Source organism: Argentina silus (assembly GCF_951799395.1).
Source record: "Argentina silus genome assembly, chromosome: 9".
Taxonomy (NCBI): domain Eukaryota; kingdom Metazoa; phylum Chordata; class Actinopteri; order Argentiniformes; family Argentinidae; genus Argentina; species Argentina silus.
This window is the reverse complement of record NC_139663.1, coordinates 21251694-21268585: the sequence shown is the minus strand read 5'-3', so window position 1 is coordinate 21268585 and position 16892 is coordinate 21251694. Positions and strand designations below refer to the sequence as shown.

The 16892-nt window shown below is 46.9% G+C and overlaps 1 protein-coding gene across 1 annotated transcript in view; it reads right to left on the bottom strand.

The window, feature by feature from the left end:
- Positions 1-13286: 13286 nt before the first annotated feature.
- The window catches only part of LOC310809897 (perforin-1-like), a gene marked incomplete at both ends in the record, with an annotated part of 5513 nt that continues 1907 nt past the window's right edge, over positions 13287-16892 (bottom strand). The window contains 4 exons of the mRNA XM_083677417.1: positions 13287-13590; positions 14250-14758; positions 16304-16477; positions 16706-16892. The exon at positions 16706-16892 is cut by the window's right edge and continues 3 nt beyond it. Of these exons, the coding sequence (XP_083533543.1) occupies positions 13287-13590; positions 14250-14758; positions 16304-16477; positions 16706-16892 (1174 nt within the window). The remainder of the gene's footprint in view (positions 13591-14249; positions 14759-16303; positions 16478-16705) is intronic.

The window sequence follows — 16892 nt, the reverse complement described above, 5'->3', positions numbered from 1 at the left end:
TGTCTGAAGTGGTGGGGTTTGAAGGAGGAGAGCGTAACGGAGCTGAGTGGGTTTTTGTTAAACAAAGGCCAATTAAAGAACCCTCCTTCCCTATTCAACCTGTGTAAAGGCAACAGAACAGGGGAGGCTGGTGGAGGTAGAAATCTGAGGCCAGGCTCATTGTAATGCACGGAATGGAATGAGGAGTGATATGAAACGTGTTTGATGTCATTCCTCATTCCGTACCATGCATGACAATGAGCCTGTCCTCCGATTTCTACCTCCACCAGCCTCCCCTGTAAGAGGAGTGCCTGCCACAGAACAGGGCTTATGTGAGTCAGAGCAGGCGAGGGGACACCAGTTCATGCAGTGTGTGAGTGCCTCTCCTCCTGTATGATAAACCCATATTGTTATTCATGTTTCCTTTTAAAGCACTCTTCAAAATACTCTTTGTGTCTGTATCTTCTTCCCCCCACCCCTCCACCCCTCCACCCCCCACCCCCCTCACACACACACAAGATAACCTCAGTCACTTCACCTGTGTTTCTGTGCGGCTGTTCTCCCTGCTAGGCGCAGGCTAATGAGCTATAGTGTCGCTGCCACCGTTTAGTTAGCATATCAGAGGGGTTTTGATCAGGACGCCGCTCGGGCGCTAGCTAGCTTAATGACTCACTTGGCAGTTGCCCCTGGAAGCTGGGAGACACAGATGGAGAGGCCAGGCAGAGCCGGGGGAGAAGTGGGTCATTCAGAATAACAAAAACCAACCCATATGCCTTTGAAATACCGCGGTTGTCACCAGCCTATAGATATGGCCAAATATGATACAGAGGAGAATAACTAACTAATAACTTGTAATAACTAAATGGAACTGTAATAACTAAATGGAACTGTAATAACTAAATGGAATTGTAATAACTAAATGGAACTGTAACGAACGCGTTCTAATAACGCTATATAGCAACGCTTTACATGTGACTGCCAATGGCCCCTGGTCCGAGCATTGATTACTTTGTCTTATGATGACTGATGGATAGATGATTCACTTACTTAGACAAATGTATTTGTTGTAAGTCGCTTTGGATAAAGGCGTCTGCTAATTGCCATAAATGTAAATGTCAATGTAAATGTATTAAAGTAACACCTGTAAACCTTTGGTCCTCTCTCGTGGTTGATCCCTGTGGTGAATGAAGCATGGTCAAGGCTTGAGCATGGCTGCCTGGTCACACACGAATCCAGAGGTTGATACCAGTGGAGGCTGCTGGAGGTAGAAATTGGAGGACGGGCTCATTGTAATACATGGAATGGAATGAGGAATGGTATCAAACATTCCATGTATTACCATGAGCCTGTCCTCTGATTCCTACCCCCACCAGCCTCCCCTGGCCTCCCAGTTCGCCTCCCTGCCCCCTGCACTTGCCCACTTCCTCAGACGGGTCAACAGCCTAGGACGGGTTCAAGAGCCCATGCTCACACCTGTCCTCTGATTTCTACCTCCACCAGCCTCCCCTGGTTGAGCTTACACCCTTCCTCTGATTTCTACCTCCACCAGCCTCCCCTGGTTGAGTTTACACCCTTCCTCTGATTTCTACCTCCACCAGCCTCCCCTGGTTGAGTTTACACCCTTCCTCTGATTTCTACCTCCACCAGCCTCCCCTGGTTGAGTTTACACCCTTCCTCTGATTTCTACCTCCACCAGCCTCCCCTGGTTGAGCTTACACCCTTCCTCTGATTTCTACCTCCACCAGCCTCCCCTGGTTGAGCTTACAGTCCTCTACTGTTGAATCCATGTACAGTCGGGGAGGGAACAAGTGTCACTTCAGGTGGATTATCTGCAGGGCCTGTGTCAGTTACTTAATCCATCCATGCGTGTCCACTAAGCTTGCTAACTCAAATAGAGCAAAACACTCACTCAATGGATGTCAAGCAGCTTAGGCCAGAGCGCTCAGAGGTCGTGACCCCAGATCACGGCTGAGAGAGAGGTTAATGAGGGGCAAACGGCTAGCTTAGGGTTAGGGGGGGTGCTGTGTTGAATACACAGCACTGTTGGGTTTTCACAGTATTCACATTAATTATATTAAATATGTAAATGTAGGTAAAAGGCTTCTTACATTTACATTTACATTTATGGCGTTTAGCAGACGCCTTTATCCAAAGCGACTTACAACAAATACATTTGTCTAAGTAAGTGAATCATCTATCCATCAGTCATCATAAGATAAAGTAGTCAATGCTCGGACTAGCGGCCATAGGCAGTCACAATGCTAGAAGAAGGAAAAACATTTTTTTTTAAATGTAATTAATTTTTTAACATTTATTTATTTTTGATTAACATGAGAGAAACTTGTACAGGGGGGTAGTGAGGGTGAAGAGGTCTTTAGGAGGGACCGTTAAGATGTAGCCTGAAGAGATGGGTCTTCAATCTACGGCTTCTGCGCAGGTATGGGTTTTATTCTCAAGCATTTCATAGCTTTAATTCATCCAGGAAGGAACTTTATCATCATTCTTCAGTTGTAACCTGAGGCAAGAGAGAGCGTGGTGGGACGGGCTCCCTGATTGGACGATATGTTTACATTAAGAACATTGACAGGATTCAGTAGAGATAACTGTTCTTAAAGACTCTCCTGAACACAGGCAGCTGCTTCTCATGTCCCGACAGACGCCATGTTCTGACTTCTCAGCCAATTTGTCAAACCAATCACAGCGCAACGCTGAGTGTTTAGCAATGAGAGAGAGAGAGAGGGAGAGAGGGAGAGAGAGAGAGAGAGGTAGAGAGGGAGAGGTAGAGAGGGAGAGGTAGAGAGAGAGAGAGGTAGAGAGAGAGAGAGGTAGAGAGAGAGGGAGAGGTAGAGAGAGAGAGAGAGGTAGAGAGAGAGAGGTAGAGAGAGAGAGAGAGAGGTAGAGAGAGAGAGAGAGGTAGAGAGAGGGAGAGGTAGAGAGAGAGAGAGAGAGGTAGAGAGAGAGAGAGAGAGGTAGAGAGAGGGAGAGGTAGAGAGAGAGAGAGAGAGGTAGAGAGAGAGAGAGAGAGAGAGAGGTAGAGAGAGAGAGAGAGAGGTAGAGAGAGGTAGAGAGAGAGAGGTAGAGAGAGAGAGAGAGAGAGTAGTGCAACACACTGGTGTACTCAGGCTAACATCCTTCATTCCTGTGCTCATGCACCATAAACAGATGGTATTAGAAATACATGTTTCATTAAATATATGTTGATAAACGTATGTTCAGCAATATGGGGACTATGAAACTCATATGTGCCTGATCTGTTACACACTACTGTAGTGGAAATATTTACTGACACTGATGTGTGAGTTGACGTTATCTGAGAGAAAGCCACAGCTGAAACCATAGCCCAGTTACCAGATATAAACAATACATCTCATATTGACACACATAACAACATATAACAACCACAGCTTCTATAACCACTTCTATAACCACTTCTATAACCCATCTTAGGGATGACAAATGGCTGTCATTATGAACGCCCTACTTCCTATCAGCATTAATATTGCACTGTTTGTTTTGTCCAGGAGGTGGAGCACTTTGGGGGGCTGGCTGTGCTCAGCGTATTGTGCATGCTCCATGCATAGTCACCTCATTGGTATTGAACGCCAGGCTCTGGATGACTCTGTTTCACAGCTGAAAGTTACAGGGCATTTAGGAAAGTTTTCTTTTGGAAAGTTAGTTGTCACACATACAGATGCAGCCGGAATTCCTGACTAATAAAAGTGATATTGACCTTTTGCTTTTTTGCTTTCTTTCTTTCCTTCTTTTTTTCCCTTTCTTTTACCATCTCTCTCTCTCTCTCTCTCACACACACACACACACACACACACACACACACACACACACACACACACACACACACACACACACACACACACACACACACACACACACACACACACACCCTCCCCCCCACATATATATAATTAGCAAATGAAACGTTTGGCAACAGATTCCACATAACTCTGAAACACGTCTGTGTGACTACTGCTATCATTACAAATTAAAACTACAAACAGTGATTTCAGAGAGTGCAGGGTTTTTCCCCTTGTTTTGAACATTCCAACAGCCATTGCAGCCACACAGCAAGGCCAGTGAGAGAACCCACAGTAAGCCTACATAGAACCTAGAACATAGAACCTAGAACATAGAGTAGCCTACAGTGTGATATCCAGGTGTAGTCTAGACTTATGTTCTGACTATGAGAGGGATGTTTCAGGTATAGTCTTCAGTAGGACTATGTTCTGACTATGAGAGGGAGGTTTCAGGTATAGTCTTCAGTAGGACTATGTTCTGACTATGAGAGGGAGGTTTCAGGTATAGTCTTCAGTAGGACTATGTTCTGACTATGAGAGGGATGTTTCAGGTATAGTCTTCAGTAGGACTATGTTCTGACTATGAGAGGATGTTTCAGGTATAGTCTTCAGTAGGACTATGTTCTGACTATGAGAGGGAGGTTTCAGGTATAGTCTTCAGTAGGACTATGTTCTGACTATGAGAGGGATGTTTCAGGTATAGTCTTCAGTAGGACTATGTTCTGACTATGAGAGGAGGTTTCAGGTATAGTCTTCAGTAGGACTATGTTCTGACTGAGAGAGATGTTGCAGGTATAGTCTTCAGTAGGACTATGTTCTGACTATGAGAGGGAGGTTTCAGGTATAGTCTTCAGTAGGACTATGTTCTGACTATGAGAGGGATGTTTCAGGTATAGTCTTCAGTAGGACTATGTTCTGACTATGAGAGGGAGGTTTCAGGTATAGTCTTCAGTAGGACTATGCTCTGACTATGAGAGGGATGTTTCACTCACTGTACGGCTCCTTTCATACTGCAGGCTAGTCTGTCCCGTATGGCTCCTTTATCACACACACACACACATACACACACACACACACACACACACACGCACACGCACACGCACACACACGCACACACACACACACAAACACACTCACACACACTCACACTCACGCACACACACACACACACACACACACTCATGCACACACACACACTCATGCACACACACACTCACTCGCACACACACACCATACTGTATGCTCTGGATATCACACTGTAAGCTACTCTCTCTGTCGGCTCCTGTGAGTTCTATGTAGACTCCTGTGAGTTCTGTGTAGGCTCCTGTGAGTTCTATGTAGGCTCCTGTGAGTTCTGTGTAGGCTCCTGTGAGTTCTATGTAGGCTCCTGTGAGTTCTATGTAGGCTCCTGTGAGTTCTATGTAGGCTCCTGTGAGTTCTGTGTAGGCTCCTGTGAGTTCTATGTAGGCTCCTGTGAGTTCTATGTAGGCTCCTGTGAGTTCTATGTAGGCTACTGTGGGTTTTATGTAACATTTTTATCCGATCCTTTCATGAGATTAGCTAATATAAGTTAACTATTAGCTGCGTCGCAGAATTGCCAGAACCTAGAACTGTCTCATGAGCTACCACAGGATTAATGAATAGTGGATAATTAATTAATCACTTAAATCCATGGATTAATTAATCAGCATTAGATGTCAAGTCTGAGGGACAACCTGACAGAAGTCAGCTACTGGAGACTGATTGTGGTAGAATCTTAGAGTGTTAGAGCCTTAGAGCAGGTGTGTGGTAGGTCTTAGAGCAGGTGTGTGGTAGGTCTAAGAGCCTTAGAGCAGGTGTGTGGTAGGTCTTAGAGCAGGTGTGTGGTAGGTCTAAGAGCCTTAGAGCAGGTGTGTGGTAGGTCTTAGAGCAGGTGTGTGGTAGGTCTTAGAGCAGGTGTGTGGTAGAGTCTTAGAGCAGATGTGTGGTAGGTCTAAGAGCCTTAGAGCAGGTGTGTGGTAGGTCTAAGAGCAGGTGTGTGGTAGAGTCTTAGAGCAGGTGTGTGGTAGAGTCTTAGAGCAGGTGTGTGGTAGGTCTAAGAGCCTTAGAGCAGGTGTGTGGTAGAGTCTTAGAGTGTTAGAGCCTTAGAGCAGGTGTGTGGTAGGCCTTAGAGCAGGTGTGTGGTAGGTCTTAGAGCAGGTGTGTGATAGGTCTTAGAGCAGGTGTGTGGTAGGTCTTAGAGCAGGTGTGTGGTAGGTCTAAGAGCCTTAGAGCAGGTGTGTGGTAGGTCTTAGAGCAGGTGTGTGATAGGTCTTAGAGCAGGTGTGTGGTAGGTCTTAGAGCAGGTGTGTGGTAGGTCTTAGAGCAGGTGTGTGGTAGGTCTAAGAGCAGGTGTGTGGTAGGTCTTAGAGCAGGTGTGTGGTAGGTCTTAGAGCAGGTGTGTGGTAGGTCTAAGAGCAGGTGTGTGGTAGGTCTTAGAGCAGGTGTGTGGTAGGTCTTAGAGCAGGTGTGTGGTAGGTCTTAGAGCAGGTGTGTGGTAGAGCCTTAGAGCAGGTGTGTGGTAGGTCTAAGAGCAGGTGTGTGGTAGGTCTTAGAGCAGGTGTGTGGTAGGTCTTAGAGCAGGTGTGTGGTAGGTCTTAGAGCAGGTGTGTGGTAGGCCTTAGAGCAGGTGTGTGGTAGGTCTTAGAGCAGGTGTGTGGTAGGTCTAAGAGCCTTAGAGCAGGTGTGTGGTAGGTCTTAGAGCAGGTGTGTGGTAGGTCTTAGAGCAGGTGTGTGGTAGGTCTTAGAGCAGGTGTGTGGTAGGTCTTAGAGCAGGTGTGTGGTAGGTCTAAGAGCAGGTGTGTGGTAGGTCTTAGAGCAGGTGTGTGGTAGGTCTAAGAGCAGGTGTGTGGTAGGTCTAAGAGCAGGTGTGTGGTAGGTCTTAGAGCAGGTGTGTGGTAGGTCTTAGAGCAGGTGTGTGGTAGGTCTAAGAGCAGGTGTGTGGTAGGTCTTAGAGCAGGTGTGTGGTAGGTCTAAGAGCAGGTGTGTGGTAGGTCTTAGAGCAGGTGTGTGGTAGGTCTAAGAGCAGGTGTGTGGTAGGTCTTAGAGCAGGTGTGTGGTAGGTCTTAGAGCAGGTGTGTGGTAGGTCTAAGAGCAGGTGTGTGGTAGGTCTTAGAGCAGGTGTGTGGTAGGTCTTAGAGCAGGTGTGTGGTAGGTCTTAGAGCAGGTGTGTGGTAGGTCTTAGAGCAGGTGTGTGGTAGGTCTTAGGCCTGCAGGATGTGTATAATGCGTGTGTATAATCGTGTTCTCTGACTAGACTGAGATATCAGCCCATGATCTGCATCTTGATCAGCCGATCTCCAATATCAGAGACCAGGGGAGGCATTGATTAGAGACTGGATCAATATCAGGGCAGAGCCAGTCTTCATGGTGTTGAGATCAGAGAGATCGCTGACTATGCTGGAGCAGAAACCCACCTGCAGACTATTCATTCCCATGAACCATAAATCTGAATCAAACTGTAGCACGTGACTGTCTCTTGATATCTCTATTGTATTGTATTGTATTGTATTCCATTCCATTCTATGATATTCTATTCTATTCTATTCTATTCCATTCCATTCCATTCCATTCCATTCCATTCCATTCCATTCCATTCCATTCCAGCCCTAGTTCCCAGAGCTACTGTATAGGCCCCATCAGCGATGTAAAACCCCTTTTCAGACCTGTCTGGCGATATTCTATTTTCAGTTTTGAAACTTAATGAGGGATCCTGGGCCAAAAAGAGAGAAGGAAAACACTGAACACTAGTCGTCAATGTTATTGACCAAATAATGGAGCTAATTATCTGGTTCCCAGCCGAGCCTGCAGTACTGTAGAAGCAGCATTAACATACTGTATCCTCCTACATCATTGATCTGGCAGCTACTGTCAAATACCTTACTGTGATCAGACCTCCACCCAGGCCTCCTGGTGATGCTACTGAGAGCCTGAGATGAATGTTATTATATATGTTATTATATAATATTATTATTATATTATACATGTTATTATCATACAGCAGGCTGAGCAGAATGGAATAGAGTCGTATTTGTATTTGTCCATCTGTTACAGTGAAATTCATGACCTGTTCCATTCTCAAACACCTGAGGTGTCGAGGTCTATATTAGCTACAAGATGAGAAAAGGTGATTGTCTTTCTTATGACCGGGGTAACAAGTCCTCTAACAACCACTAACATGTTTTATGGTTGTTGTTTTATGTATTGTATTTCTAAGTTGTAATAAATGTGGTAATGATTCTGCCTCTGGACCAGGGCTCCCTTATAAGGGTCTCAATGACTCACATGGAGACAGGGACGATGAGAAGTGAAGGAGCGTGTGTTCCCGTTGGTGTGTGCGTCAGCTGGTGAACCTCCACCTCCGTTCTACAGCTGTATCGCACACAGGGAGGTGGAGGTAGCCACCAATGACATTGAGTGTAGTTCGTTATCTTGCATGTCTGGGCTGTCAGGCTAAATGCAGCTTAGTATCTCCGCTGGCATCCGTTAATCTCATAACCTCACTAGAGGAGAGACACAGGGTCATCTCGCCGCCATCATCACCTTCCGCAGCCCTCCGCGTCTCCCCGCAATCTAATAACGGACTCACCTTCTATGACCATACAGCGCTGGAGAGGACTCACCTACTGAGTCATCAAACATGAGAGGACACACGCGCGCGTGCACACACACACGCACACACGCACACGCACACACGCACACACACAGGCACACACACACACACACGCACATACGCAGGCACACACACACACACACACACACACACACGCACAGGGGCACACACACACACACACACGCACATGCACGCACGCACATGCACAGGCACGTGCACATGGACGTGCACACACGCGCACACACACACACACACACGCACGCACACACACACGCACGCACGCACACACACTGAGTCAGTGTCCTGACCTTCAACCTTCAACCCAAGGTGAAAATCTCTATTCCTGCCACATGGTTGAGTGAGCGTCTGGCGTGTCCAGACTGCCCCTGGCCCCTAGGGGGAGCAGTGCCTGCAGCGGCATCAACACGTGTCCTGACCTTCCTTGGTCTCTAGGGGGAGCAGCGCCTGCAGCAGCATCAACACGTGTCCTGACCTTACTTGGCCCCTAGGGGGAGCAGCGCCTGCAGCAGCACCAACAGGCGGCCTATGGCCTGATGGCCGCCGTAAGGGATGGAGAAAGAATGACACTGGGTGAGTCTCAATAGGCTAGAGAGGCTTCTTCTCCTTGTCTCCTCTCCTTGTCTCCTCTCCTTGTCTCCTCTCCTTGTCTCCTCTCCTTGTCTCCTCTCCTTCATCTGCCCTGGGGGAATACAGTGGCCAGCCGACAGAGATCAGTCTTCTCAATCGCGTCGACGCAGAGAAAAGGGAGGAGAGGAGAGGATGAGGCCACGTCAGACTATTGGGACGCACCCTGTGACTGTGTGACCAGGGAAGTGTGTCAGAGAGCCTTAAAGACACAATAAATCACTGTCACACCCACACACACACACACCCTAATGGCCTTGCCCATTGGTCAGATAAACACCCACACACACAGCCTAACGGCCTTGCCCATTGGCCAGCAGTGGTAGCGTTTGCAGTGCATTGTGGGTCCAGCTGGCCTGTGTGTGTACTGGGGAGAGGTGATAAGAGAAGAGACATATGGTGTCGTCCAGGTCGGGCAGGTCCGGTGTGGCGTTTATGATCACTGATTGTTGCTCAGATGAAGGCAGGAGGGACAGGTAGAGAGAGTTATTTTGAGATATTCACATGAGAGCTCGGATTTGGAGAACAGCAGCCTGGCTTGTGTGTTCTCACAAATGAAGAGTTTAGAATCCCCCCCCCCCCCCCCCTTCTCTTCCCCATTCTGACGAATCACAACCCATCTCTCTCGCCACCCTCCTCTCTCTCTCTCTCTCTCTTTTATTACCTCCTGGTTTTGATTTGTTACATCACCCCCCCCCTCCCCCCCCCCCCCACCCCCGCTTGAAAGTGAAAGCCTTTTGTATAAGTGTCTATGTCTACCGTGATGATGAAAAAGCACATCACTTGGTTGCCAATGCTGATGCCTTATTGAATGCCAGAGATTTTAATGTGGCTGGATCTGGCCTTTCCTCATTGTGTATACCTACAGTATAGAGGTAGGACTGTAGTTTGGTTGGCAGTGCCAGTCTGAGTAGGACTGTAGTTTAGGACTGTAGTTTAGTGAGCAGGGCTAGTCTGAGTAGGACTGTAGTTTAGTACTGTAGTTTAGTTGGCAGGGCTAGTCTGAGTAGGACTGTAGTTTAGGACTGTAGTTTAGTTGGCAGGGCCTGTAGGACTGTAGTTTAGTTAGCAGGGCTAGTCTGAGTAGGACTGTAGTTTAGGACTGTAGTTTAGTTGGCAGGGCCAGTAGGACTGTAGTTTAGTTGGCAGGGCTAGTCTGAGTAGGACTGTAGTTTAGTTGGCAGGGCTAGTCTGAGTAGGACTGTAGTTTAGTTGGCAGGGCCAGTAGGACTGTAGTTTAGTTGGCAGGGCCAGTAGGACTGTAGTTTAGTTGGCAGTGCCAGTCTAAGGGGTGCTGAGGTGACAGTAAAGCACTGCAGTGGGCACAGAGCCGTGAGCTGTGGTGTCTGGCTGCCATGCCCTGCCTGCTTTGAGCTGCGTACACACACACACACACACACACACACACACACACACACACTCTCTCACACACACACACGCACTCGCACGCACGCACAATCTCTCACACACACACATGCACGCACGCACGCACGCACGCACGCATGCACACACACACACACACACACACACAATCTCTCACACACACACACGCACACACACACACTCTCGCTGCACCGCTCTGACAGTGGTGGATGGTGTTTGGCTTACTGCTGGGACTGATACAGTAAATATACCCGTCTGTCATCCTTTCTGCTCCACTCCCTCACGCCTCCTCCTCCCCCTCCGGTCACAGCCACAACGCAGGGACGATGTCTAACACACACAGGCTCCCTGAGGTGTCCATGCTGAATCCAGCTGAATGTGTTCAAGTACAAATCTGACCATGCATGAAATGTTTGTCATTCAACTGCAGTACGTCAAACAGAGACATCCGGGGCCTATGTTTCTAGGCAAGGAACTTGCTTTGTCCATATCTATCAAGGTTTAATTTAGAGTGGTAACTTTTTTGTGTGGGTGTGTGTGTGTGTGTGTGTGTGTGTGTGTGCGCGTGTGTGCGTGTGTGTGTGTGTGTGTGTGTGTGTGTATAGGGGAGAAAACAGACATTTAAATAGACTCTTTTGTGCTTTGAAAAGAAACACCTATAGTGTGTGTGTCAGCCGCATTGGAGTGGGAGGTCCGATACAAGCAGCTGAAGAGTCTTTCTGACTGTGTGTGTGTGTGTGTGTGTGTGCGTGTGTGTGTGTGTGTGTGTGTGTGTGTCTTTCTGATTGTGTGCGTGTCTGTGTGTGTGTGTGTGTGTGTGTGTGTCTTTCTGATTGTGTGTGTGTGTGTGTGTGTGTGTGTGTGTGTGTGTGTGTGTATGTGTGTGTGCATGCGTGTGCGTGCGTGCGTGTGAGTGTGCGTGCGTGTGTGTGTGTGTGTGTGTGTGTGTGTGTGTGTGTGTGTGTGTGTGTGTGTGTGTACTCAGTTCTCTCTGTGGGAGTAAAGAAGTTGCTTTCTCGGCAGAGGCGTTGCAGAGGTGTGACTTTTCGTCCCTACTTTGCTGCTGAGTCATCTGTGTGTGTGTGTGTGTGTGTGTGTGTGTGTGTGTGTGTGTGTGTGTGTGTGTCAACACATCTGAAGCCGTTCTGTACACAAACATAGTCATGTACACTTGAACCTGCTGACATGCATGCACCAAGAGACACACACACACACACACACACACACACACACACACACACACACACACACGTACTACCCCAACCTACTCAAGCCTACTCATACCCACCAAGGGTGGAATCCTAACTCGAGGTCCGCGCACATAAATCGAATCATTCTGCAAATCTTCTGTTGACTTCAATGCAACATTTACGCAAATGTCCGAGTTACGCGTGCGGAACACAAATTAGCATTCCGCCCTAAAAAAAAGACTGGATTTAGTTTGTCAGGGATGAGCCAACCAAGAGTATGCCATACACCCTCCCCCCCCCTCCCCCCCTACCACCACCACCACCCCCAACTTGATGTCCTGGCTTGTTGAATGAACAGACAGGGAGAGAAAACACATCCTAATGTCACGCAGGGTTAAAACACGATACAGATCAGGGTCCCAATCAGTAACCAAGGGCAACACTTGAGTTTCCATGTCTCAGGCAGGGCTACCTCACCACAGGAGAAAAAAAACCCAGATATCACGTAGGGTTAAAACACGATACAGATCAGGGTCCCAATCAGTAAATCAGTGAAAAAAGGGGACAGTAATTACACATTAAAGAGGAACCTGACAGCCATTACACCTCACATTAACCACACTCTTAGGAAAAAGGCTCCCGAAAGGGTCCTTTAAAGGGTTCTCTCACAGGGATAAGCCAAAGAATCCTAATGGGTTCTTCTAAGAGTGTACCTGCAGGGTTGTGTCTTTAGAGGGGACTGACCCTGTCCTAATAATAGACTCACATGGTCTCACATGTAGAAGACACAAGCGACTACCATTAGGCCAAGAGGACATCCTCAAGGTCCGAGCGCAACACTTGAGTTTCCATGTCTCAGATGGGGCTACCTCACCACAAGAGCGAGTGATTCCAAACCACCCCCGCTACAGTTACACCTGGCCCCCTAAGGTGCACCTATCCAGGGTAGAATCCTGACTTTACATCCACACACCATAAGTCACATTACCATACAGATCTCCCATTGACACCAATCAATACATTCATCAATACATCAATCGATACGTGATTTATGAGAGAGTTAGTTTGGGGAGTGGATCTCGGGTTAGATTTCGGCCACAGTGATCCCATTATTCATGAAGTGAAATTACCACTATGTTACCGCGATGGCACAACCAATTTATTGACATATGGTAGCAAAAATAGAAAAGTAGATAATTGAATATAATTTGCATGAGAAAAACTCTACGTTTTGAACACCAGAATCGAAAAGGGGGGGAAAAATGATAAGTAGACAAAAAATACAGTAAAGAACAAAAAGAAAGAAGTGACACTTTGTGAACTTTTGCTCTCTCAGCTGTTGCAGAGTGTCTTGTCAGTTGAGAGCTGCGGTCGTGTTCACGTTAGCGTGGTCGTAGGACAGTGTCTGTGGTTGAACGCTCTTCATCTGGGTGGTAAAGAATCAGCAGAAACACTCTCAATGTTCCTCTTCAAACTGCCAAGCAAACGTTAAATTACTTTTAAGAGGTTTTTTTCCCCAAACAAAAAAAGCAACAGAGATAGACTGAAAGAGAGAGAGTGAGAGAGAGATATAGTACAGATAGACAGACAGACAGACAGACAGACAGACAGACAGACAGACAGACAGACAGATAGATATTTCACTGTTCAGAGAAATGTTCTATTCTGACCACTGTTGGCTCCCTGCAGCAGGCTGGGTCTGTGTGCGTCCCAGGCCCAGGGGGGGAGGTAGCTCAGCCTGCCCTGGGAGCCCGGGGAGGGGGCGTACTGGCCACACAGATTTCCCTTCAGGCTCGGGGCGCACACCACAGACAGGGACACGTACAGGGAGCCATGCTTCAGCTTGAAGGTCCGTTTCATGTTGGTGCCCTTCGTAGGGACGATGGCAGCCTTCCCAAGCAGGTCATCGTTCCAGCGGTTATCCCGGTCCCACACTTCGAAACGGACTGGTCTGTGAGGGGGGAGGGGAGGGTTGGGGGAGAAGGGGTGAATGAGAGAGAGAAAGCACTGGAGGCTTTCATTGTCCCTCACCCACCTACACAACCCTATTGCAAGGAATTTAAAGCAATTTCTAAATCACTATGTTACCCAGGTATAACAACTTGATGTTGTGTTAACAGAGAATCAACTGCACACAAACTGAAGATGTTCTCTTCCTGTATGGTCTTTCTGACTTCTTCTTAAAAAAACATGTTGCAATTTGCATAATGGGAACTAGCCTGGCTATGAGAGCAGTCAGGATACAGACAACAGAGAGTCTTAAAGGGGAATTTCACTATTTTACAATGGTGCCTTAACTTGAAAGGAGTCGGTGGGCCAGGGGAAACTAATCCATGGTTCAGAGTTGTTTAAATAGCCACTACTAACTTCAGCTAACTAGCCACAGTGAACAAAAAAAACTATGGGAGTGACGATTTGCCAAATCACCTCAAAGTAACTTCCAACCAAGTCAAAGGTATAAGTTCACACTTTCCTTTTAGACAGGGAACCTTTGCATAATCACCCAGAGGAATCATTTCATTCACCAAGAAAAGTCAAACTCCACATAAATTGTATAAAATAAGAAATTATTTTATTTTATTATTATGATCATGAAAAATTCAAACTCACGTTCTCTTGCTCAAGTTTATGGTTCCCAGGCGGACCACGTAGTTCCAGACGGGGAAGTTGTTGTTCCAGATCACAGGGGTCGTGCCCCCTTGGTTACCGAAGAAAACCTTGACGTATCCATCCGTCTTGGAGAAGTAGTCCCCCCAGAGCCCCGTTGCCCTGGCGACTGTCACAGTCATTGTTGCCAAGCCCGGTTGTCCGGGGCAACAGTTGGCGTCCACGTTCTGGTGCCCGCTACACTTACATGCACAGTCTTTGTTGCGACTTCCTGTCTTGCAGCTGGAGGGGCAGGAAGTGGAGACGGCGTTGGCGAGGATGTAGGCAACAATGGCGTCGCGGAGGTTGTTCTTGAGAGTGGGGTTGTCGTGGGGAACCAGCATGTGGAGGGAGCTCAGCTGGTAGGAGACGACGCCAGGCTGCTTCTTCAGGGACTTCAGCCAGTCCTTGTAGCTGGACTTCTTCTCTGGGTTGAAGAGGATGTCCTGGGCCTCGCCGTTCCCACCCATAACCTGCAGTCACATTTCAATAATTAGAAACTAGCGTTGTGACTGCCTACGGCCCCTGGTCTGAGCATCCATTACTTTATCTGATGATGACTGATGGATAGATGATTCACTGACTTAAACAAATGTATTTGTTGTAAGTCGCTTTGGATAAAGGCGTCTGTTAAATGCCATAAATGTAATTCACTGTAATTCATTCACAGTCACATCACAGTCATCTGTGGTCCTCTGTGGCTCAGTTGGTAGAGCATGGCGCTAACAACGCTTGGGTTGTGGGTTTGATTCCTGCTGGGACCATATATACTGAAATGTGTGCACTCATGTAAGTTGCTTTGGATAAAATGGTTTAAAAAAAATGGCATATATATATATTATCTAGCAACAGTTATGCAGAAGAACCATTCTGTTCCATGGATTACAGTGAGCCCGTCCTCCGATTTCTGCCTCCACCAGCCTCCCCTGGTCTAGACATTCTTCATAGCCAAATAGGTCTTATAGAATGGAACTTGACAACTTGAAACTTGATACTTGACAAAAATGTATGAATTGAAGGATTTATGTAAATGGGGTGCTTGCAAAAGGGTACAGACACTTTGTTGTGATTTAGCTTGGTTTTGAGAAGCACCAGCAATGCCTTTATCAGCATCCAACTAAAGGAATAGGGGCAAGCATAACACCGCAAACAAAGGCTCCAAAAGCAAAGCTCCCGGCACAGTGATGGAGGTGTTTAGGTGTTTAGGTGTTGTGCATAATAAATGTATGAGATCCAAACTATTTCCGCAATTTTTGTGTTTGTATTCATCCTTCATTTAACCAGAGAAGTCACACTGAGATTTACTCTTTTTCAAGTGAGTCCCGGCCAGGAAGGTTCTGCATACACAAAGGAATGCAAACACAGAAAACAAAACACTGTATGTAACATATATAAATTGCTTGGTAAAAAAAAAGCGCATGCAAAGTGCATAAAAATAACTTCAAAGAGCTTCTTAATGATGAAAACCATCTGCATGTTCCAGTGTTCCGTGTTGTGGGACTCGAGCGATACTTCACCACTTTGGTTTCCTGTTGTCCTCCCTATCGCCCAATTCTTAACTAAATGGAATGTAACATTGAGTGGTTTGGATCGCTGTTTACTTAAAAAATAGAGATTTTGGTTTAAAAAAATAAAATAATCTGAATTTATCTTTTAAGGAGGTGATCCAACCAGATTGGAAATAAAACCATTGTAGCAACTACAATTTCACAGCCTCTAGCCTCATTGCCATTTAGTCTCACACAGCCTACAAGATGTATTGTTCTGCTGCTCTTTTTTGTACATTTGTAAATTTGTTTATTTTGTTAATATTTTGCTATTTTGTAAATTTCTTGTCAATATTTGCTATTAGTTTTTTATGTCCATGCATCAACATCACCAAGTCAATTTCCTGTATGTGCAAATATACTTGGCCAAATAAAAGAATTCTGATTCTGATTCTGATTCTGATTCTGATTCTGATTCTGATTCTGATACAGTGCTAGGAAAGAAAGAATACCCCCAGAACTCAGCCACACCTCTGTGACGCGGTCAGTGAAGGTGTTGCTGAAGGTCATGCCCGTCTTGAGTTTCTTGCTCTGGGCCTTGCACCATTCTGTCTTGGCGCTGCTGCTTATGCCCATGATGGATGCGGTGGCCTCGGCAGACAGACAGTTGCTGACGGAGTGCATGGACAAGCCCGTCATCGCCACCTGAGGACAGGCAGACTGTCAGCCACTCTCTGAGCACAATGGACGTGGAATTAAAAACAGCTTGATTCCTGTTAAAATCAATGCATTTTTGTCTATAACCTTGTGTATGGCCTTCATCAGAGCTTTACTGACAACTAGGAGGTTTAGATGCATTTCAAGATGACTTCTTGTGTGATTCGAGTCCAATCGTGATGGGGAACGCATCCCAGCTGTGGTGTGATTGGTTACCTTACAGGTGCGCATGGCGGTGGTGGACTGGACACGCCCCCCCAGCTGCACCCGGCGGATGAAGTGCGTTCCATATATGGAGATGAAGTGTTTGTAGGCGGAGTTGTTCTTGTGGCTGTAGGTCACTGGAAGGTTCTTGAGTGACTCTTCAAACTCCTTGGCCAGAGGAGGGCGGGAATGGAGACGG